This window comes from Gobius niger, assembly GCF_951799975.1.
Source record: "Gobius niger genome assembly, chromosome: 10".
Classification (NCBI taxonomy): Eukaryota; Metazoa; Chordata; class Actinopteri; order Gobiiformes; family Gobiidae; genus Gobius; species Gobius niger.
The window spans coordinates 24,286,046-24,307,870 of NC_136861.1; the positions used below are offsets into that span (position 1 = coordinate 24,286,046).

At 39.4% G+C, this 21,825-nt stretch overlaps 3 protein-coding genes and 1 long non-coding RNA gene across 5 annotated transcripts; all 4 read left to right on the forward strand.

Annotated features, from left to right (window-relative positions):
- The first annotated feature begins 34 nt into the window (after nucleotides 1-34).
- Nucleotides 35-1,721, forward strand: rln3a (relaxin 3a). Its single transcript, XM_079564074.1, has 2 exons — nucleotides 35-245; nucleotides 1,324-1,721. The coding sequence occupies exons 1-2, from the start codon at nucleotides 86-88 to the stop codon at nucleotides 1,596-1,598; spliced, it is 435 nt and encodes a 144-aa protein (XP_079420200.1). The 5' UTR covers nucleotides 35-85; the 3' UTR covers nucleotides 1,599-1,721.
- A 3,281-nt stretch (nucleotides 1,722-5,002) lies between these two features.
- LOC306969440 lies at nucleotides 5,003-5,887 on the forward strand. Its single transcript, XR_013793324.1, has 3 exons — nucleotides 5,003-5,171; nucleotides 5,369-5,460; nucleotides 5,803-5,887. It is a non-coding gene; the product is annotated as an uncharacterized lncRNA (long non-coding RNA).
- A 22-nt stretch (nucleotides 5,888-5,909) lies between these two features.
- On the forward strand, nucleotides 5,910-9,502 carry il12rb2l (interleukin 12 receptor, beta 2a, like). Its single transcript, XM_079565061.1, has 13 exons — nucleotides 5,910-5,926; nucleotides 6,239-6,393; nucleotides 6,476-6,618; nucleotides 6,719-6,863; nucleotides 6,948-7,024; nucleotides 7,146-7,377; nucleotides 7,476-7,667; nucleotides 7,799-7,903; nucleotides 8,176-8,310; nucleotides 8,385-8,555; nucleotides 8,649-8,730; nucleotides 8,899-8,992; nucleotides 9,077-9,502. Exons 2-13 carry the CDS (start codon nucleotides 6,297-6,299, stop codon nucleotides 9,464-9,466), a joined length of 1,863 nt encoding a protein of 620 aa, XP_079421187.1. The 5' UTR covers nucleotides 5,910-5,926; nucleotides 6,239-6,296; the 3' UTR covers nucleotides 9,467-9,502.
- Nucleotides 9,503-9,699: 197 nt separating this feature from the next.
- LOC306968508 (transportin-2-like) lies at nucleotides 9,700-20,516 on the forward strand. 2 transcript variants are annotated; one of them, XM_079563890.1, is made up of 25 exons: nucleotides 9,700-9,815; nucleotides 10,731-10,830; nucleotides 10,921-10,996; nucleotides 11,125-11,274; nucleotides 11,677-11,783; nucleotides 11,998-12,131; nucleotides 12,316-12,397; nucleotides 12,471-12,593; nucleotides 12,682-12,800; nucleotides 12,877-12,937; nucleotides 14,087-14,255; nucleotides 14,329-14,481; nucleotides 14,851-15,076; nucleotides 15,255-15,426; nucleotides 15,521-15,607; nucleotides 16,081-16,188; nucleotides 16,386-16,544; nucleotides 16,626-16,713; nucleotides 16,803-16,901; nucleotides 17,136-17,231; nucleotides 17,305-17,380; nucleotides 17,462-17,561; nucleotides 17,655-17,729; nucleotides 17,921-18,068; nucleotides 18,246-20,516. In XM_079563890.1, exons 2-24 carry the CDS (start codon nucleotides 10,732-10,734, stop codon nucleotides 18,026-18,028), a joined length of 2,667 nt encoding a protein of 888 aa, XP_079420016.1. In that variant the 5' UTR covers nucleotides 9,700-9,815; nucleotide 10,731; the 3' UTR covers nucleotides 18,029-18,068; nucleotides 18,246-20,516. The 2 variants fall into 2 exon arrangements, with proteins under 2 accessions (XP_079420016.1, XP_079420017.1); XM_079563891.1 differs by lacking the exons at nucleotides 9,700-9,815; nucleotides 10,731-10,830; nucleotides 10,921-10,996 and having other exon boundaries at nucleotides 11,259-11,274; nucleotides 11,972-12,131.
- The last annotated feature ends 1,309 nt before the right edge of the window (nucleotides 20,517-21,825 follow it).

Consider the following 21,825-nt stretch of genomic DNA (forward strand, 5'->3'; position numbering starts at 1 on the left):
CCTGCATCATCAAACTATCCTTTGCGAGCAGAGAGACAAACAGCCTCAAGTGCAAATTCTGTCCTATTTTGTTTGGTCAGTCACTATGTGGAAAGCTGTGGTACTTGTGTCCTGTTTGCTGGTGGCAGCTGTTCTGCCAATGGAGAGCCCAGCCTATGGAGTTAAGCTGTGTGGTCGAGAGTTCATACGAGCAGTCATCTTCACTTGTGGAGGCTCACGATGGAAAAGGTCACTCAAGAGTACAGGTGAGAAAAAAAATAAAAAACATTTTACTTACAAATTGAATAAACGTGAAAAGTAGATTATTGCGAAAGAGAGCTGCAGGGAGACAGTTGTAGTAGTACTGTCAATTAATCTGCTAAATCTTTTTATACAAATTACGTATATAGATCATTCTTAGTCATGTGACTTTTGATTTGTAATCAGCTGTTTGGAACTATGCTTGTAACGGAACCGACTTTGAACCCAAAAGCAGTACTCAAACACAAAGCAAAGTTAACCAAATTCATTCAAAGGAAGGGTTATCGGGTTGGGGGCCAATGGAGCAGGTTGGTATCGGGCTGGGGGGTCAGTGGAACTGGTAGGGGTGGTGCTGGAGTGAACTGGTGGAGCAGGATGGAACTGAGCCTTGGGTCCAGGAGGATTGGTGGATGACGTGCAGCAGGTTAGTGATTGTAACTGCTGGAAAAACAGGATGCAAAAAAATAACAAAAAAGATCCAAAACACAGGCACGATATATAAGATCTAAGTCTTGAGCCAAGAGACAGGCACCGCTGTTGCTTTACTGACGAACTGGCGAAGAATGGCTGCTGAACCCGGGTAATGAAGGACTGGACTGATTGTAGATGGACCTCAGGCAGCAGGTGTGGGGAAATGGCACGCTCCAACAAATTGCAAATTAGCCTTGGCTATAAATGTTGTAGTGTGCTACATGTTTATTGTTCACACATGTCCCTATCAAATAAATAAATAAATAAATAAATAACAGGTGAGTCGGCATACACACACACACGAACAAACATAGGAGAGGGGAGGGGAGAATGGAGGAAACAACAGGATCTTGACAATGCTTATCTAAATATAAATTAAAATGGGACCTGAAATGAATAGACAAATCAAATAATAACAACTCTGTAGTGGTGGGTGGACTTCCTTACGGCTGATTTGCCAACCAAAATGATATATATTATATATTACTATATTATACAGATGACATTCGAGCATGACAGCATATCTGTTATTTGTTTTGACACACAGTCCATGTTGACCTATCTGGTTAGAATGAAAAGAATGTGAATAATAATTTCATTTGACTGTTATAGATGTTTTTTATGATCCATTCAATTCCAATCAAGAGGAAGAGAGGTTGGGCCAAAACTCAGCAGAAACCATTCTTCAAAGGAACAAAGACTCAGTCTTTACCTCCAAGGAAAGTGAGGATGGAGTGTTTACCAGACAGGCTCGTTCCTTCATTTCAGAGGAAATCCTTGAAGCCCTACGTAAAGCAGACCGCAAGGGCCGTGACTTAGTGGTGGGACTGTCCAACGCCTGCTGCAAATGGGGCTGTAACAAGAGTGAAATCAGCTCTCTCTGCTGAACAGCGCTCCACTGACTGACAGACTTTCAGCAAACTCCTGAACTTTGACTGTTTATTTCATCTGAGCTATGTATCAAGTTGTTACTATTGCCTTTGATTTGATAAATATCTGTCATGTGCATGAAGGGCTTCTGTTTGGTCGGCCTAAATTACATTCATTGTGCAATAAACATTCATAAATATTCATAGTCTCTCCATTTATAATCTACGTTGTTTGTGTTTCGATCTGTTTGCTTCATAAGGCATATTGATAATATACAAAATATATATATAGAAATGTTTGGAAACATTTTATGGTCTGATCTTTCTTTATTTTCAACACTATATTCAACACTATACTGTGTAATTCTCAGTGTCGACATTTGATGAACCCATGCAGGAAACAAAAACACTCAAAATATCATAATATATTTATTTTATATTTTAAACTCTTCAAAATTGCTGCCCTTTGGTATTTTCTCGATGAGCTTCTTAAGGAAGTCACCAGAAATGGTTTTCAACAGTCCTGTGAGGTGAAACCTTTTCTGGTGAAGCGCACTGAGAAAACGTCAAAAGTGTGCAACGCAGTAATCAAAGCAAAATGCGGCTTTTCTTCTTTTTAAACATAATCCCATATGTGTTCATTCATAAATGAAAACTGCCTTCAGTGAGAATCTACAAAATGATCTTGAAATAATAATAATAAAAAGTCAATACATAAAAAAGCCTCTCCAAACTTTTGGTGGGTACTATATCTTTCTTTCTAACTTTCTCTCTCTCTCTGTCTCTCTCTCTCTCTGTCTCTCTCTCTCTCTGTCTCTCTCTCTCTGTCTCTCTCTCTCTCTGTCTCTCTCTCTCTGTCTCTCTCTCTCTCTGTGTCTCTCTCTCTGTCTCTCTCTCTCTGTGTGTCTCTCTCTCTCTGTCTCTCTCTCTCTCTGTCTCTCTCTCTCTCTCTCTGTCTCTCTCTCTCTCTGTGTGTCTCTCTCTCTCTGTCTCTCTCTCTCTCTGTCTCTCTCTCTCTCTGTCTCTCTCTCTCTCTCTCTGTCTCTCTCTCTCTCTGTGTGTCTCTCTCTCTCTGTCTCTCTCTCTCTCTGTCTCTCTCTCTCTCTCTCTCTCTGTCTCTCTCTCTGTCTCTCTCTCTCTCTGTCTGTCTCTCTCTCTCTGTCTGTCTCTCTCTCTCTCTCTCTCTCTCTGTCTCTCTCTCTCTCTGTCTCTCTCTCTGTCTCTCTCTGTCTCTCTCTCTCTGTCTCTCTCTCTCTCTGTCTGTCTCTCTGTCTCTGTCTCTGTCTCTCTCTCTCTCTGTCTGTCTCTCTGTCTCTGTCTCTGTCTCTCTCTCTCTCTCTCTCTCTCTCTCTGTCTCTGTCTGTCTCTCTCAAACGAATGTGCTCATGACTCTCAAACTGTTACTTATATGAGGCATCAGCAGTTTTCAACTTTATTAATTCTCATTTCATTTTCATGTCATTGTATTTATTTATTTAATTCCTAAATAATACAAAGAGTGAAAGAGGTGATCAGTCTTATGATAGCTGCCCCTTTGTTTTTGTTTTTTACATCATTTATTTTGTTATTTTGTTAATGTCCAACTTTCTAAATATTTCATGTCTTACATATATTTTTATCATTTTCATGTTTCTTCAAATCAAATATCTCACATTATTTATGTCCAAGGCTATTCATACTTTTTTCTTAAACATTGTAGCTTTTATGTGTTGTATGTGAATGCCAGGAGAGTTATATATGGCATAATTATCTTCTAACAAGAAATAATTTCATTTATGCTTTAGTAATGCATACATTTTTTTTTAACCTGACAAATACTGAAAACACCAATGACACAAACCTGGCTGATTAAGGCTGATATCTGAAGGTATTTGAGCCGTCTTCTATACTCAGTGGTTGGAGTCTCGAACATTTCGCCTCTCATCCAAAAGGCTTCGTCAGCGAAGGTTCCGTTCAGCCCACAGCCCAAGACCAAAGGGTGGAGTTGTGGTAGGCCCGGCTCCTCCCCAGAAACTACCGTTACTCTTTTGGATGAGAGGCGAAAAGTTCGAGCCTCCAACCACTGAGTACAGAAGACGACTCAAATACCTTTATTGAAGATGGACAACTCCTATACGACTGAGAGCTTACACAGACATCTGAGGCTGATATGGTATTTTTTCTCAATTATTTAAGATCTGTAGATAATTTACGTATTCTCTGTTTCTCTCAATATCTTTATCCATCCATCCATCCATTTTCTTCCACTTTTCCGTGGGAATCACATTGCACCAGCCCCTTATGGCTCCTTCTGCAGGTGGTGGGTTCCCAGAAGGACGGCCTCATGATTCAAACCGGCCCTGTTGGTCTCTCATAAGGGGCTTCTGAACTGCTCTTTGTCTGACCCGTCACCGAGGACCTGTTTGCCATGGGAGACCCTACCGGGGGCACAAAGCCCCCGACAACAGAGCCCCCAGGATCATTCGGGTGCTCAAACCCCTCCACCACGTTAAGGTGGCGGTTCCAGGAGAGGTAATATCTTTATATCAAAAAAAAAAAAAATAGTTCTGGGACAAGTTCTTTTCAAAGAACACCGGAAAAGTGAGATAAAAATTAAGGGAAAATTTAAATGTAAAGATATCGATTTGAAACTTGCTGTAGATTACTGGCATACATATGAAGGGGAAAAAAACATATTAGTTTCCAGTGATTTTATGTTTTCATATAAAAAATAAGGTGTTTTATTCAACTAATTCTTTCCGGCAACGAAATATGAATAACAGATTGAGCCAGATTGGGATTTCTGATTTTATTTTTTGACACATTAGTTACAAAGACTTTATCAGAGCTAATGATGTGGAGATATTGTCGCAATTTGGCCCAAAAAAACCTGCAAAAATAGCACCGGTGATTACTGTGCGGACGTCGAAGGTATTATTACGCCTTACAATATAGTACCTCTTTTATCCACTTAGAAAATCGACATTTTGTGTATCTACACTTGAATTGTGTAACTTCTCGAAACCGTATTTAAATAGGAAATAACGTGGAAGAGCCCATAGAGGAGAGGAGGAGAGGCTAAATGCTAACATCTGCGCTCTTTACACGTGACTGAGCGCACGCGTAAAGAGCTGACAGGTACGCATCAACTCGTCTAAACTCAGGTAAGAACATATCAGTAGGCTACATCACGGCCTATTCCTTTAAGCTTTCACACGTTTCTTCTGTTTATGTCTGGCCGGGATAAGTCCTTTTACCAAATTTAGGAGGTGCTCCGGAAGCCAAAGATCTGATAAGGTGCTTTTCCCTTGAACTAGTGAAAAGTTTGAGAGTATATGACTCACATGTGCAGGTCTACAGAGAGAGTCACATGGAGAGTCGCCAAAACTGCGCATGATCGTTGAATTTCCTGTAATGGGCGGGGTATCTCTTCGAATAACTGTACACTGTGAGGAAACTTGTTCTTTGTGGTCTGTAGGCTACATGGACGCATTAAGAGAGTTTTTAACACTGTAAAGCAAAGTTTTAAGAAAGAGAAAGAAAATCTGGCCAGATGTCTGTGTTGATATTGTGACAACCAAGATGATCAGGTCCCACATCGGTAACTGTGAGGTAAGATTTAAACATGTATTTAGGATGAACATCTGTCAGGTTTTTATAGACTGTTAATTCTCTGATACTGTGTAGTTTAGTATTTAATCTCTTTATGAAGTAGTTATTACTATCTGCCCAACGTCACTACGTTTTCCCTCTATTTTCCTTTTGAGTTGATATGAAGGTGTAGTGACCAGGCGTGCTCTGCTTTTTAGATTCTGAATGTTTTTTGCACATGTCATGGCCAGACTGAAGACATTATGGCTTTTGTCCATTATGATGGCAGGCTGGTGTTTGTCTCTCAAAGGTATGTATGCCTTCAGAGTGCCTTACATGTGTTCATTTCCTGTTGTTGCCACTTGTATTGCTCATTGGTACAAACTCTGGTTTGAAGTGTTCAGACAGACTTAAAAAAAGGAGGTAAGATTTGTGTTGTAGAACGGAAGTCTTTTCGCAAGTCTGAAAAAGGTGTTACCCACACAGTATGCTCAAGCTTGTGCTTCACCTTCCGCTTTGTTTGACATTGTTTGACATTTATTTATTTCAAGAGAATTAGTCCCTTGAGATGATTGATCTCATTTTCAAGGGGGTCCTCGAAATACAATTGACTTTGAAACATCATAGTCATAATATTGCATTGTTTCCACAGGTCCACCTGTAAAACCTTCTCCCCCAGATTGCCATATTCCATGTGACAGTTACAGCTGTCCTGATATCATCTGCACTTGGGATCCAATGCCTGGTCCCAATAATTTAACTTACACTTTACATTGGTAAGTAATAAATAAGGTTCTACTAAATTTAAATGTAAAATGTTGAATTGACTTTATCCTTTTACCAGACTTTGATGTGTTTTCTGATGAAAAACATGCTTTTTAACATGTGTTTTGTTGCTTGCATGCTCACTTCTACCTTCCACACACTAATAGTGGTGGTGTTCCAGTTTCATTACCTATTACAAAGCTAGTCTCTTAAACAGGTATCAGGTTGTGGTTAGATTTGTTTTAACTGCTCCACTCCCCTTTGCACTTATATAGGATTTGTAGTATGAATTTTAAAACCCTTGTAACCTTAAACATGTTCAGGGAAGGCTCTCAGAGCAAAGCTACAGGTCACAGGGCAGTAATCCAGCGCCACCAGTTTATGAGCCAAAGTGAACTACAGGTTTGGGTTCAGACGAAGGATCAAGATGGAACTGTGTCCAGATCTGAGACTATTACCTTTGATACAGCGGTCATCAGTGAGTCCACTTAGACTTTGTAATTTCAAACTCCGGCCGGACTGATGGCAGTGTCATCACTCTTCATTGCTTTTGTTTTTAGGAAAGCCACCCCCTCCAAAGATCACATCAAGTTATCATGAACCCATGGAAATTCACTGGACATCTGCTTGTGATCAGTTGATGCATGAATTAGGACCCTGCAACGTTCGCCATCGCTCAGAGGCACAGCCAGCATGGATTGAGGTTTTACTTGACGGAATGTCTAAATTAATTAAAAGTATTCATAAGAATTGCAAATGAATGTTACCATCACTCCTCAACCTGAATGATTTCCTCTTTGCAGCAAGATGAAGGCGGTGTGTCTGGCAGCTTCACTCTCGACAGTCCAGAACCCTGCATAAACTATTTATTTCAGGTCCAGTGTGCATGTGATACAAGCTTGATGAGTGAGTGGAGTGAGATTTACACAATACAGAGTGCAGAGAGAGGTTTGTCCTTGAAATTACTTTTTTTAATAACACATTTTGGGTTGTTGTTTTTTTTATCTCCCTTTCCCATTTTTTTTTCTCCAGCCCCTATTGGAACATTGAATGTTTGGAGGGACTGTGGTATGTTACCCAAAAGGTCAGAGTGTGTGCTTGCTTGGAAGGTAAAAAATAACCTGAAACATTTTTTTCAACCTTTTTTTTATCATAAAAAATACATTATTACTTTAAACTGATTCTTTGACTTAATTTACTTTCTGTTCCTGTTGTGTTAATATTTTGTAGAAGCTTCCCATGACCAAAGCCTGTGGACAGATTATAGGATATAACTTGAGACTGTATTTTGATAATGGGACTCACGCGGCCTTTAATGAGCCTGTTGAATCCTCTGTGCTGGTGTGCAGTGAAGCCCAATGTTACTACAACTCCTCTCTAAAGACTGTCAAATCATTCAGCATAGACACCTACAATGCACTGGGTGTGTCACAGCCTTCTCATCTAGACATACAAGCACAAGGTATCATTCAAATTTAAATGTTTGTTTTTATTGAAAGATTGTTTTTTTTGTTTTTTTAGATTATTGGGACTCTGATAATATGTTATTTTCTTTTACAGAAAAAATACTTAAAGAAGAAGACATTTATCTGGAAATGAACGAAAACAATTTAACCGTCTCCTGGAATATAACTACGAGGATTCCCGACATCAAAGAGTATGTGGTGCAATACAAAGAAGCTGGATCTTCTTTGGGCCAAGGATTGGATTGGATCAGATTAAATACGAGTGTTACGAAAGTGACAATCAAAGGTTACTTTACATTTATAATAAATTATAGTCATCAATACCTGACTTTTTGCCTGATAATGAACATGTAATGTGTATTATAAGTTGATAGATGAACTTGGTGTTGATGCATTGATGTCTGTCTCCATCTACAGGGCAGTTTAAGAAATTCACCGCTTATCAAGTGTCAGTGTTCACTGTGTTGGAACACAATAAGGTCCAGTTTTATTGCACAGATGTCACACATTTTGTTCAAGGAAGTAAGTATAATATGTTTATTTTTAATAAAAAAGTATCTTAAAGATAAGATTAGTAGTAATACACAGTAGGGTGCATATATTTAGAAGATCAATCAAAGAAACAAAATATCTGACTAAAGATATATTAAAACTAATAATTTAAGAAAAACTTAAAATTATGCATTTTAAATATAACGGCACAGAGAAACAGACTTATAATACAGGTATATGTTTACAATTGTGGTAGGAGGTGGTAAATGCAAAAATGGTAAATCGATCAAATTGATTTTCAGAACCTGCAAAAGTGCCTTTATTTAAAGTGCAGTCCTGTGGCACTACGCATGTGACATTACTTTGGGAGACAGTGATGATGTCAGTGCAGAATGGTGTCACTCCATATTACCAAGTAGGATATGGCAAAGACAATGGTAAGTGTACATTGTTTATCTATACAATTTGTTAGAGTTTGTAAATTATAAATATCTTGCATTCAACCTCTAAGTCTTTACAGTTAAAAATGTAAGTGCACACCCACAACTGGAAAAGAGAACTATAAAACTGGATGATCTCAATGAAAACCAAAACTATGAGGTGTGGATAAATGCTGTTAATCAGGCTGGGCCTGGCCCAACTACTACTGTTCTGTTCAGAACCCAGTCCAGTGAAAATATTGGTATGAAGGAATAAAATCTCACATTTCTTTATAGAAGAATTTGCTTTTATTATGAAATATATGTATATACATTTTTTTTTTTACTATTTCAAGGGGCCAATGTCAAAAACATTTTATTTGTCATCTTTGGAGGACTTGGATTGGTAGCACTATTATGTGCACTGTTTTGCTGTTGGTAAGTATACGTGATTTTGAGAGTAAAGAAAAGGCGCACCTCAAAGCAGCTAATGCTTGAGAATTGAGAATTTTGTAATTGTCTGATCATTACTTTTACTAAACAGTCAGTCCAGTTGTGTTTGTAAGATGCATGTTTCTTTATTTGTTTAATACATCTGTTTTGAAGGGATAATAAAGCCTGTTCTGCTGTACTGCCTTCGTTGTATGATAAAGTACCAGATCCCCATAATAGCAACATCATCAGAGAGTTGAAGACCCAGGTATGAAGTTTATCGGCTGATTTGAATCTTATTTTACTGTATTTTAACTTATGTATTTTAACATGTTGTATGAACAATCTATAGATAAATGATTCTCTGGCTTGGCTCCGCAAGCCTGAAGTAGAAAAGATTTCACTCTCGGAGATTGAAATAATTAAGACCTCATCGTTGGCTTTCATCCCCCAAACTGACAAAATAATGAATGAAGATGGCGATGACCCACTGAAAGATGTTCTCACCGAGGAGCATAAAAACACACATTGTGGATGTGGCAAACAAGAGTACAGTAAAATGGTTGACTCTGATGAAGACAGAAATGAGGAAGATGAGACTGGTCAGAGTTCATGGAGCTCAGAAGAAGACAATGCGGGCTATGAACAGCACTTCATGCCTACAGATTTAGACCTACAGGAGATAGAGGAGCGAGAAAGAACAGAGAAAAGATTGAGAACTAACGTTTTATCTGTTCTGTAAATTATAGCCTACATTATGTTTGTTTTTTGTAAATATACATGTATATATTTTTTAATAAATATCCTAAAAAATATTTCTTGTGTCACGTGCTTAAAATATCACGTTATAGAAATGAATGATCTCAATCAAAAGAGAGAAAAGAGAACATAATATTTATCCAGTCTATGGAGAGCACATGATCGATGTATCAGTTCTCCGAGAACTCGGCTCATCTCGCGTGGATAGGCTCTCCACGGAAGCCCAATAGGTCAATCCTCGTCAGCGTGCTCCGCTCATTTTGAACAAGAGGAACCGCTACGAAACAGAAGAGGAGCGGCCCAGTTCCAATCACACGATTGAAATTGATATTGTAGGTATTATTTAAGGTGTAATGTTAACCTACTCAACTTTTTTTCTCATGTGCATAACGTTTATAAGCTTAGATAAGAGAAACCCTTCGGTTTTGCTTAAGGATTGTGATAATTAGCATTGTGTGGCTACGTAGCTTTAGCATTGTAACCTTAGGCCTTGGCTCATTGCTGCTATCTCGAGCTTACCAAGCCTGTTGAGTTTGCCTGATCAGAACATCGTGTTAACCACGTACTCGCTAGTCTTAACTGTATTGTGTTAAAAGCGATCGTAACTAGACATTTAAAGTCAGTAGTGAATCGTCTATCAAGACCGGCACGATGTGACCGCCCAACGTGGTTGTGCTCTGGTGGACCAGGCCTGGACAAAAGCAACAACTTGATACAGGTCAACTGTGAGCAGCTTCACTCGCGTAGACGTGTGCAGTTTAGTGCTGCTGTGTGTGCGCCGCAAAGCAAGCCCGGCTTCTTAAGCGGTCTTGAGGGTTTTCTTGGTATTAATGCGGCACTGCCATAGTTTAATGCTAACTTCCTGTCGCCGTGTGTCCGCCTGGACCCCGCAGGTAACCACGAGTCTCGGCCCACGTGTAATGCACAGCGACGATGACCTGGTATCAATAGAAATTTTGTCTCAAAGCTACGGCATTTTACATTACAATAATGACCGGGTGGTGTGGGGGTGGGGGCAGGATTAACTTGAAGCGATTAAGCTGGGTCAGAGATTTTAGCTGCTCGTGTTGTCCTCATTTTTGTGCGACTAGTCATACGATTCACTCAGGCGATAATTAATGCAATGGAGGTGTAGCATTTATATTTGTCTGGTGAACATTTGACACTCTAGTCGTACTCATTATTATTCTTTTTTTTAAATAGTTTGTTCAGTGGGTTTGTGTAACGGATGTAATTTTCTTTCACAGAATGGAGTGGCAGCCGGATGAGCAGGGACTTCAACAGGTCCTCCAGCTGCTCAAGGACTCTCAGTCTCCCAACACTGTCACTCAAAGAGCTGTCCAACAAGTATCCTTTCCAAACTGAAACACCCTAAAAGTGTCTTCTTTTTTCTGTGTTGTTCTACCTCAATCGGATATTCCTTAATAGCAATTTCAGAAACTCGAGCAACTCAATCAGTTTCCAGACTTTAATAATTATCTTATTTTTGTGCTCACACGCCTAAAAACTGAAGGTGAGTTCTTGCGCCTGTCAGGTTTTTCCATTTAGTTTTACCTTGTGGAATGTATGATTGGACCAACTGAGTAGCTGGAGAGGAGTCACTGCGGGAATGTAAATTTTGTTCACTCTTTATCTCTCTAGATGAGCCAACACGTTCTTTGAGCGGTCTTATTCTGAAGAACAATGTTAAAGCACACTACCAGAACTTTCCCCCTGCGGTTGCAGACTTCATCAAGAGGGAATGCCTCAATAACATTGGCGACCCTTCACCGCTCATTCGGGCCACAATTGGTAAGAAGTTGTGACATTTTATATTCCTAAACCCGTTTTCATTTAGATCAGGGGTAGGCAATGTCAGGCCCTGAGACGCCACCGGTTGATATTAAGAAATATGATTGTGCGTAATATCTATACACTTGGTGAAAATATGTGTGTTATTATAATGTATTTCCTGAGCAAAGCCTCTCACACCTTTTTAGTCTAGTCGTCTAAATTGGCTTGTGAATGAGCCGACTTGCCTACCCCTGATTTAGATTGTTGACCCTGGAAATGATGCACCATAAATACCCTGAGTACCCCTGAGGGCATTTGTATTCATACTGTCTGATCCAAATGTTACAAAAAACTGAGTTTGGTGTGCCAAGTTTGCCTAGTTTGTTCTTTTATTTGACTCTTTTGTTTTCTGCACTCTAGGTATTCTTATCACAACTATTGCCTCAAAGGGGGAACTCCAAACATGGCCGGAGCTCCTGCCACAGCTTTGCAACTTGCTCAACTCGGACGATTACAACACGTGTGAGGTCAGCATTTACGCTTGTCCCTTATGTTTTGCCTCTCAGCTTTTGATGATCGCCTCCATGTGTGAAAAGGCACCGTTGTTTTAATTAGCACAGAATGCACTTGATAGATTGTGGGGCTCGGTAATGGTAAAGTCTGATTCAGTCTCGTTCTCTCCTCTGTCTGTGTACGTTTGCGTTTGATTTGACAGCCTTTCTGTGTATGTCCGTGTCTCAGGGCTCGTTTGGAGCACTGCAAAAGATCTGTGAAGACTCCTCAGAGCTGTTGGACAGTGACGCTCTCAACAGACCACTCAATATCATGATCCCCAAATTTCTACAATTCTTCAAGCACTGCAGCCCAAAAATCAGGTCCATGATCTTATCTTTGTTATAAGAGCAGTATTTTGTGACAATTTAGATCTGGACATGATTATACTTAGAATCTTGACTGTCTGATGGTTTTCGTATTCATACTGTCTGAGCCAGATTTCACTTATTAAATCAGTGATGTATTAACAATTTAAATGTAAGTCATCACACGTTCTTTCTGTAGGTCCCATGCTATAGCCTGTGTGAACCAATTCATCATTGGAAGAGCCCAAGCCTTGATGGACCATATTGACACTTTTATAGAGGTAGGTTGGTTGAATGTGCATGTGAGTTTAGTGGCTCACCTTAAACATATTTAATTTCTCAATGTTTTTCTAGAGTCTTTTTGCACTGGCAGCCGATGAGGACTCTGAAGTTAGAAAAAATGTGTGTCGAGCCCTTGTCATGCTACTGGAAGTCAGAGTCGATCGTCTTATCCCTCACATGCATAGTATAATACAAGTAAGCTTTAATTTACTGCTTTTGATTAAAATGAAGCACTGCACTTTCACTGTGAGATGTTGATTGTTATATTTGTCTTTATCTTCAGTACATGCTGCAGCGTACCCAAGACCCTGATGAGAATGTGGCTTTGGAAGCCTGTGAGTTTTGGCTGACCCTGGCAGAGCAGCCCATCTGCAAGGAAGTGCTCTCGGGCCATTTAGTGCAGTAAGTCACAATCATTTTAATTTCAGGACCATCTGAACATTCAACACTCAAATGTTTTTGCCCTTATTTTGAACAGATTAACACCCATCTTGGTTAATGGGATGAAATATTCTGAAATAGACATCATACTACTGAAGGTAAGCATTGCTGGTGGGTTAGGTAGTTGCATTTACTTAATCCAATTGGGTTGTAACATCACACACGACAACAAAGCTTCTGGGTCCAAACTGCATTTTTCCATAGACGAACACAAAAAACCCTACATCTTAATATATAAGATCTGGGACAAATATTGACAAAAGGCATGTTATTTCAAGTATTTCTAGTTAAAATTACTATATTATATAATTATTCGCCTTTGTGTATTGAAAAATAATATGACCGTTTATCACAAAAATACTAAAGAAAGTGTAAATGTAATACAGTATTTCTGTACAATCAGATGCTTGGAAAGAGCCTTTTGTACAGTCATGAGGGAGGTTCAAATCAGCAAAATCCTTTTATATTGAATTACCCTTAAGTTCCGTTGGACCTGGAAGTAGGATAGAAGGATCTGTGCACAGAATATACGGCAAAGACAACTTCCTGTCCACATTGTAATGCAAATTAAAAATGAGATTTAAAAAGCAGAGTGAAACTTGATCATTTGCTTAAAAACTAGGGCTGGGCTGGTAATTTTAATGACAAAGATTTTAATGCTTTAAAATTGTTAAAAAATGTTGAAAATGAATTGCTTTGGTACCCTCGTAAATCTGAAAACTCTCAATGGCTATGTTTATGCCCCTTTTTATTATATAGAATAGGAAAATGGCACTATAATTGGAGTTCAGTGTACTGTTTACAACTTACATGATGATCCTGAATACAGTCCTTGAAAGCTGAATAGTGCAAAGTGCTTTCATAGCTAATCTTTTTGTGGAATAAACTGAGCCTATACAAGAATATATTGCAATAAAATAATATACACTTTAACAGAGTGCAGCACGATGCTGATTTCACAATAAATAGTAGCAGTGGTCTAGAGCGGGTGCCAGAACTGGAGAAGGTAGCACTGTGGCTCCAGTCTGCCAAACTATGATATACATTGATCTGAATGTAAGAAATACGGCTTGCATTGCTACCAGATGCCTACTTTTAATGTGGTCTTTGCTGAAGGGATGCTTTCTTTTACATTGTATTCAGGGTAAATTATTGCAAAACCTTATTGACAGTCCCCTCACCCTAGTCCTATAAGTTTCTGTAGTGTTTCACCCAAATGGCTTAATTCTAATTCTGTACACTTTTAGGGAGATGTAGAAGAAGATGAAGCGGTGCCAGACAGTGAACAAGACATCAAGCCCCGTTTCCATAAGTCGCGCACCGTCACACTTCAGCATGAAGGTGGTGAAGCTGAGGACGAAGAAGACGATGATGATGACGATGATGATGATGACACTTTGTCTGATTGGAACTTGAGTAAGCACAGGCTTTTTAAAGAACTTTAAACACTTTGTTAATGAAACTAACTTTGATTTCTGTTTAAATGAAGGGAAGTGCTCTGCTGCAGCATTGGACGTCTTGGCCAATGTGTTTCGTGACGATCTCCTCCCTCACCTCCTGCCGCTTTTGAAAGGCCTGCTGTTCCACCCAGACTGGGTTGTCAAAGAGTCTGGTATTCTAGTTCTGGGAGCTATAGCTGAAGGTAATATTTGAGCATTTGTTTTGTTCTGCAGTAACGTATATATCTTTAAATCAGAGCTTATTGAGCTGTGCATCGAAATAATCCAAATATAAAGCATTGACCGTGAACTGCCAGGCTTGTTTACATTACCATGACACTGTTGCCTATGAAAGTTGTGAAATGCCTATAACCTCATCCCTTTGAATATTTGGGATGTGAGAAATGTGTTAGTTTGGATGAGTGTCAAAGTTTGTGCTGTGTCCATACCTGTTGTAAATGGTAGACATGCGTTCTCTCATTCATGTAAAAAAAAAAAAAAAAGAATGTTCAATGTTAAATGGTGTTATGTACATGGATAATCAACATGATAGCAAAGTTTTCCATTCCTAGGCTGCATGCAGGGCATGGTGCCATACCTGCCGGAGCTCATCCCTCACCTCATCCAGTCTCTTTGTGACAAAAAGGCCCTGGTGCGCTCCATTGCTTGCTGGACTCTGAGCCGCTATGCACATTGGGTGGTGTCACAGCCCCCAGACTCCTACCTCAAACCCCTAATGACGGAGCTCCTGAAACGCATCCTGGACAGCAACAAGAGGGTGCAGGAGGCGGCATGCAGGTGAGCATTTATTCTAGTATCTTCAGTCTTATGTGGACATGATGACACACCCAGCTCATTGATATACAGTGATACACTTTGTTCCCAAAATTGAATCTGATCCACATCTGTGATTTGACAACTGTTGACATAAATGTGTGCAATTGCATTAGTGACATTTTTGTGTGTCTGTTTAAAGTGCTTTTGCTACATTAGAAGAGGAGGCATGTACAGAGTTAGTGCCGTACCTGGGCTTCATTCTGGACACTTTGGTGTTTGCCTTTGGGAAATACCAACACAAGAACCTTCTTATCTTGTATGATGCCATTGGCACTTTGGCAGATTCAGTGGGCCACCACCTCAATCAGTCGGTGAGTACCATAGTACCAAACTCTTCTGTTCAGACGTTAAATGTACAATGTTCCATAAACCTCTGAACTCGTGATTCTGTGCCCCACAAAACAGGAGTACATTCAGAAACTCATGCCTCCACTCATTAATAAATGGAATGAGCTTAAGGACGAGGACAAGGATCTGTTTCCACTGCTGGAGGTATGCGACAGTATGGCAAGATTTTTATTCTTTTATGTTTATCAGCACAAAAACAAACAAATATATCTGGAAATGATGACACACCCAGCTCATTGACATCAAATGATACACTTTGTTCCTAAATATCTGATCCAGATATAAAATTTGTAAAATTGCAACAATGTAGCTCAATTGTCTTAAATTTACAAAGACTAACCGACGTTACTATACATGTCCTAATCAAGCCTTTTTTTTTCTTGCTGTTCAGGTACAGAGAGAAACATTTTACCCAGAAATTATAATGAATTGTAAATATCAATTTCATGATGGGTCGCCTTTCAAATGCTTCATTTTATTAACCCGCTGCATTAGGAGCATGTTTTTGTGTTGCTGGCACTTTTTGCCTGCAGCTAAGTTGTTTGTGTAATGTTGCAGCATAAAACCTGGGGTTTGTGTTCAGTGTAGCTTTAATTCTCGTTTCTACTTTTTTAAAGTGCTTGTCTTCAGTGGCGACTGCCCTGCAGAGTGGCTTCCTCCCTTACTGTGAACCGGTCTATCAGCGCTGCGTTACACTTGTTCAGAAGACACTAGCTCAAGCCATGGTAAGGATTCTCCTGTTTGACCTGACAAATATATCTGGAAATGATGACACACCCAGCTCATTGACATCAAATGATACACTTTGTTCCTAAATATCTGATCCAGATAAAAAAAATTGTCAAATGTTAAACTTTTCTAGAATCATGTCTAGAAATGTTTTTGTGAATGTGGTATTTGACAAAGATGCTGATCTCTGCAGATGTACAGCCAGCATCCAGACCAATATGAGGCTCCAGACAAAGACTTCATGATTGTAGCTCTGGATCTCCTGAGCGGTTTGGCTGAGGGTCTGGGGGGTCATGTGGAACAGCTTGTGGCCCGATCCAACATTATGACACTGCTTTTTCAGTGCATGCAGGTATAAAATGTACTTTAGATTGATACTTACGGTAACTTTATTTAAAACATTGGAAGAACTTGCTGTATTCTTTGCTTCCAGGACACAATGCCGGAGGTAAGACAGAGTTCCTTTGCTCTTCTGGGTGACCTGACAAAGGCCTGCTTCCCCCATGTTAAGCCATGCATTGGTGAGTTGTACTGGAGCGGCCAGTTTTATACCTTCTGCCTTTGTGCCGTGTATTCAAAGTTGACCAACTCTGATATTTTCCCTCTTTAGCCGAGTTTATGCCCATATTGGGACTCAACCTAAACCCTGAGTTTATTTCTGTGTGCAACAATGCCACCTGGGCGATCGGGGAAATCTCAATACAAATGGGTGAGTGTCCTTTGCAATCAATTATGGACTTTTGTCATTTTGCACAATAAATATCTGGAAATGATGACACACCCAGCTCATTGAAATCAAATGATACACTTTGTTCCTAAATATCTGATCCAGATTGAAAATGTGTAAATTGTGACAATGTAGCACAATTGTCTTAATTTTACAAAGGCTAACCGACGTTGACATACATGTCATAATCGATCCTTTTTTTCTCTTGCTGTTCAGGTACAGAGATGCAGCCTTACGTGGGCATGGTTCTGCCAAACTTGGTGGAAATCATCAATAGACCCAACACACCCAAGACACTATTGGAGAACACAGGTAAATGCCCATTAAAATCTGCTGTCCTGTCATTTGTTGGCATGTGGCTAATATGTGATTCACTCTTGCGTAGCCATTACAATCGGGAGACTGGGTTATGTCTGTCCTCAGGAAGTAGCACCTCAGCTGCCGCAGTTCATCAGACCATGGTAAGCCAATTGTAGATTAATGTTGCCACCTTCCCTCTGAACTGAAGACTGAATAAACGTTACTATATTCACTGTTCTCAGGTGTTCATCTTTAAGAAATATCAGAGACAATGAGGAAAAAGACTCTGCCTTCAGAGGGATATGTGTCATGATTGGTGTCAACCCAGGAGGAGTTGTCCAGGTGTGCTTATGGAGGATTTTTTTTTTTTTTTAAATGTATGAATTAGCTAGGTCCTTCCCACTGTAAATTTATGTGTTTTGTCCTTTTCACTAGGACTTCATCTTCTTCTGTGATGCAGTTGCATCCTGGGTCAGCCCGAAAGATGACCTCAGAGAAATGTTTTATAAGGTTGGTTACAAAAATCAATCATCAGTTTTGCAATATGCCACACTGTGATGATTGCTTTAACAGACATTCGAAATCTGACTTGACTATTGTAGACGTGTTTTCATCTGATGTGTGGTACATGGCTTGTACTGTTGTACTTTTCATATAACAAGTTGCACACTGTTCAGTGATTGTTTTTCTCTTCTCTGAAGATTCTGCATGGCTTCAAGGATCAAGTTGGGGAGGAAAACTGGCAGCAGTTTTCAGAGCAGTTCCCGCCGTTACTAAAGGAGCGTCTATCGGCTTGTTATGGCGTCTAACCTGTCCTTACTGAGTCCACACAGGACACTGACCTGCTAGGTACGACACAAGGGGAAAGTCTGAGAACCATTTGGAAGTGATGACAATCCCAGCTCATTGACATACAATGATACACTTTGTTCCCAAATCAACGTTCTGATCCACACACACTTTGACAAGCTCGTATCAAAGACGTGTACTGCTGCTTAATGAGTCTTTTCTTCGGTTGTTTTACAGGTTGACGTGGGGGAGGGAACTCTGCAAACTCATTGCGCTAGCCATGTCATCGGGAGAAACATGAGCTGAAGGGATGGGGCTGGCCTTGACTGTCCACTCAGCGGATGTCCCACTTCTTCCCGCCCGTGTGTTTGTGAGGGAGGGGGGAAGGGTGGTGGGTGTGGGAGGGTAAACTGGGGATATACAGTACATATACCTCTCAGATTCAATGCCTCGCTAAATCCATTACACTCAAAAAGAGACTTTAGCCAACCACGCCACAACGGTTTTAAAACGTGAGGGAATAGACTGGTTTGGAATTCCCCCTTAGCTAAGTAATTCTGTTAACTCTAGATGACCGCTAGGGGGAGTAGTAGATGTGTACATAAAAAAGATGTCATCTAAACCAGCAATAGGATGTCAGTCCCAAATGTGGGAGCACCTGGAGTCAGTGGAATGACTCTGGTGTGACCCCTGGGGCTTGATAATGTGATGCTTTTACATTGTAATATTGCAGGAAATGTCATTCTTGACAAGTTAACAGCCAAACTATGTTGTGCATTCAAGTCTACACATGTACATTTAGCTAAGTTTACTTGCACCCATTTCTTGGTTGGCAAGATATTTCAGTCCATTGCAGTGCCACTTTTCTGCATGGTTTTGATCACCCCCCAATTATTGCATGTTTGAGTGAATGTCTTTGTTGCTCAGGTGCAGTTGGTCCATTAGATTTTTCATTGTGACAATTGGGAGGGAGGGTGCCATAGCTTAAAGCTGATTCTTTTGTCGTCCTTTACTTATTTGGTGGAATACAATGTCCCTAATAGTTTTTAAGGGGTTCATCAGACCGACTATAGATATAATTTAAGAGATTTTTTTTGTTGGTCTAGTCGTCGACTATGCTGTAGGCAAGTGGAGAATCCTAATGCTGCTATTGCTTCATTTTTCTAGTATTTACAAAATGTAATGACAGCGATAAGACATCACCAAGAATGAATTGGTTCTTTTTAATAAATGCACTTTTTTCCTAAGACATTTAGAATTAAATGCAAGAGACAGTAATAATTGCTGCATTTTGGTAAGCAATTTTAGTATGGTTAATGGCTTGCTAAACCAAGCCTTATATTAGTAAGCAGTGGTTAATGACTAGAGATATGACAATGAGGCATAAAGTAGTTTTATAATGTAGCTTATACAATGGATTGAATAACATATAGGAATGAGTCATACAAAATGTTTTGACTTGCATCAGTCAGTCCATACCAATCTTGTTAATCCACAAAATATAATTTCTCATTGTCCTAAATACTGCACGCTATATTTTCTTACGTTTTGTTGCGGGTCCCAGTAGAAGGCCTGCCTAAGAGCTTTGTCAATGGAAACACAATGCACTGCTGGGAAATTAGTGTTTGTAGATGCCATATATTCGTCCGTTCAAACTGTGTAGGGTATAGCCACAAGAGAACGCTGTCTGTTCCTTTGGAACACAGTGAAATCTGAAAGCAGTGGTCTATATCCAGCTTTACCTTTGACATTGTCCATAGTGGATGACAGTAATTGAAGTACTATGGCCTTTTGCCTTTGGTGTTTTAATATAAAATTGAGGTATGTACTACCTAGATGTACTTTAGTACCAGACATACTCTGCGGTTAAGTTATTTTTAGGTCGCTGAGTATCAACACTTTCCTCCCTTTAAAAGTTCTCCTCTGAAGTCCACTATTGAGCATTTTATAGCATCAGCATTGTCATTTCCCTCAGCCTTTTCTAAGTTGTGCATTAATTTTTAGTGTAGCTTTTTACCCGTCTGTGATATTGGCGCTTCAGTGACTTGGTCTCCAGTGTCATCTTCGTATGTGCTACAAGGCAAGCTCAGACCAGAGGTAGCTCATCACTGATTACAAGACTAAAAACATTTGTCCAGTTAACCTAGCATTTTTTTATTTCATTTTTTAAGTTATTTTTATTTTGTGCAGATCAGCACAAATTCTTTTGGACTTTAAAAGTTTTATTTCCTTTTCTTTTTGTTTAAAGAATTTTTTCTTTTTTTTTTTTCGTTGTTTTATAGCGAACCATTTGATTCTGCCAGACTTAATGTTTCATTAAACCAAGCCTGTGTGAGGTGCACGCTTCAAAGATGACAAATTTCCATAACCGACCTATTTGTTTCTGATATCAAGGCTAGCATGTACTGTTTCTTAGCTTAACTGTGCTGCAGGTGGGATGTTGTCTGATGTATCCCTTTTATTTAATTTGTGAATAGGGGGAGAATAAAGTGTTTTCTATCATCTTGATTGAAGTCTTGTGTCTTTTTTTTTTTTTTTTTTTTAAATTAAATTTGGGTTATTGTATTTCAAAGATAAAATAAAGCAAAAAAAAATTTTTGAGGCCGCAGCACATGTTGTAAGGCAATCCATTTTCTCTATTATGCTGTCCCAGCTGAGGGGCACATGTGTTGAATATTGACTATTGTTGGATTTCTGTTTAAGTTTGAACTGCAGCACAAAACCGCTCGACAGTTTTACAGTCTTTGAACTTTTTTGTCCAACTTGCTCACTGAAGATATTTGACTTTTTTCTTAATAGCCACTAGTTCAAATGTGTATTATGAAAATGTGTTTTTATTCTAATCCTTGTTTTCCATCCACTTATGTCCCATAGTTATTCAAGGATCCTCATCTTTAATAGCTGTCACTTATTTTGTTAAATCATAAAAGGGGAAAAAGGATGGTGGCCAATGTTCTAAATATATGTCCTCTTTAAAGTTTCACTGGTATAAAACAATCACTGACATCCCATAAAACGATGTGTTTAAGGGAGTAATTATCCGCTTCACGTACTGTAATGCACATTTGTGAGGCCACAGTGGTTCGAGCTGTGATAAGAGGAAGTTTAAATGTTACTACGTATGGGTTTCTCATTGCATAGGGCAGTGTTGGGTTGCATTTCTGGTGCAGTTGATAAGTAAAAAGCCCATGTGCTGATGGCTGCACTAACCCTGGAGGTCATGGCCGTCTGTGCTTTCAACAGTGACGGACCTCCCGCAGCCTTTATGCTCGTCTCATGTTCCCACGATCGATCAAATGTATTACAGGGTTTCTCCGGGGAGTTAAAGCATTTAAACTTCTGAAATTAATTCTGCCAAAATTAAGTAAAAAGAGTTGCATTTGATTCCATCTGGCATTAAATCTGCATTTCCTGGAAAGTAATGAGATTGTTCGACTAAATTACTGCAAAACTTAGTCAAAAATACAAAAATGATGCTCTAACTCCGCTCCTCACCATCTTTCCTTACATCTAACATCCCAATTCTTTACAGGGACAAGTTTATCAGCATGTTTCATAATGAGAGCAATACTTTCACTGTAATTTAGGATATTTTTTATTTAACATTTACTTAGGACAAAACTAATTAGTCCAGAATTGAGGATAGGCACATCATTCCTTATCTGTTTGGGGGAACTGTTATACATTTCCTTATTTGATTTTGCCTCATCTGGAACGATGTGGGTTCCATAGAATTAAGATGAAGGAAATTTGTCAACAGAATCACAATAGTATTTTTTAACAGGTTCACAAACTAGGATTTTTTCTCGGTACAATC

Coding starts and splice junctions, on each gene's coding strand:
- rln3a (XM_079564074.1), top strand. CDS start 86: ATGTGGAAAGCTGTGGTACTTGTGTCCTGTTTGCTGGTGGCAGCTGTT. Junction 246..1,323: donor AAGGTCACTCAAGAGTACAG/GTGAGAAAAAAA, acceptor TGACTGTTATAG/ATGTTTTTTATGATCCATTC.
- il12rb2l (XM_079565061.1), top strand. CDS start 6,297: ATGAGCCAAAGTGAACTACAGGTTTGGGTTCAGACGAAGGATCAAGAT. Junction 7,668..7,798: donor TACGAAAGTGACAATCAAAG/GTTACTTTACAT, acceptor CTCCATCTACAG/GGCAGTTTAAGAAATTCACC. Junction 8,993..9,076: donor TCAGAGAGTTGAAGACCCAG/GTATGAAGTTTA, acceptor AACAATCTATAG/ATAAATGATTCTCTGGCTTG.
- LOC306968508 (XM_079563890.1), top strand. CDS start 10,732: ATGGAGTGGCAGCCGGATGAGCAGGGACTTCAACAGGTCCTCCAGCTG. Junction 11,275..11,676: donor GCTCATTCGGGCCACAATTG/GTAAGAAGTTGT, acceptor TCTGCACTCTAG/GTATTCTTATCACAACTATT. Junction 17,562..17,654: donor ACCCAGGAGGAGTTGTCCAG/GTGTGCTTATGG, acceptor CCTTTTCACTAG/GACTTCATCTTCTTCTGTGA.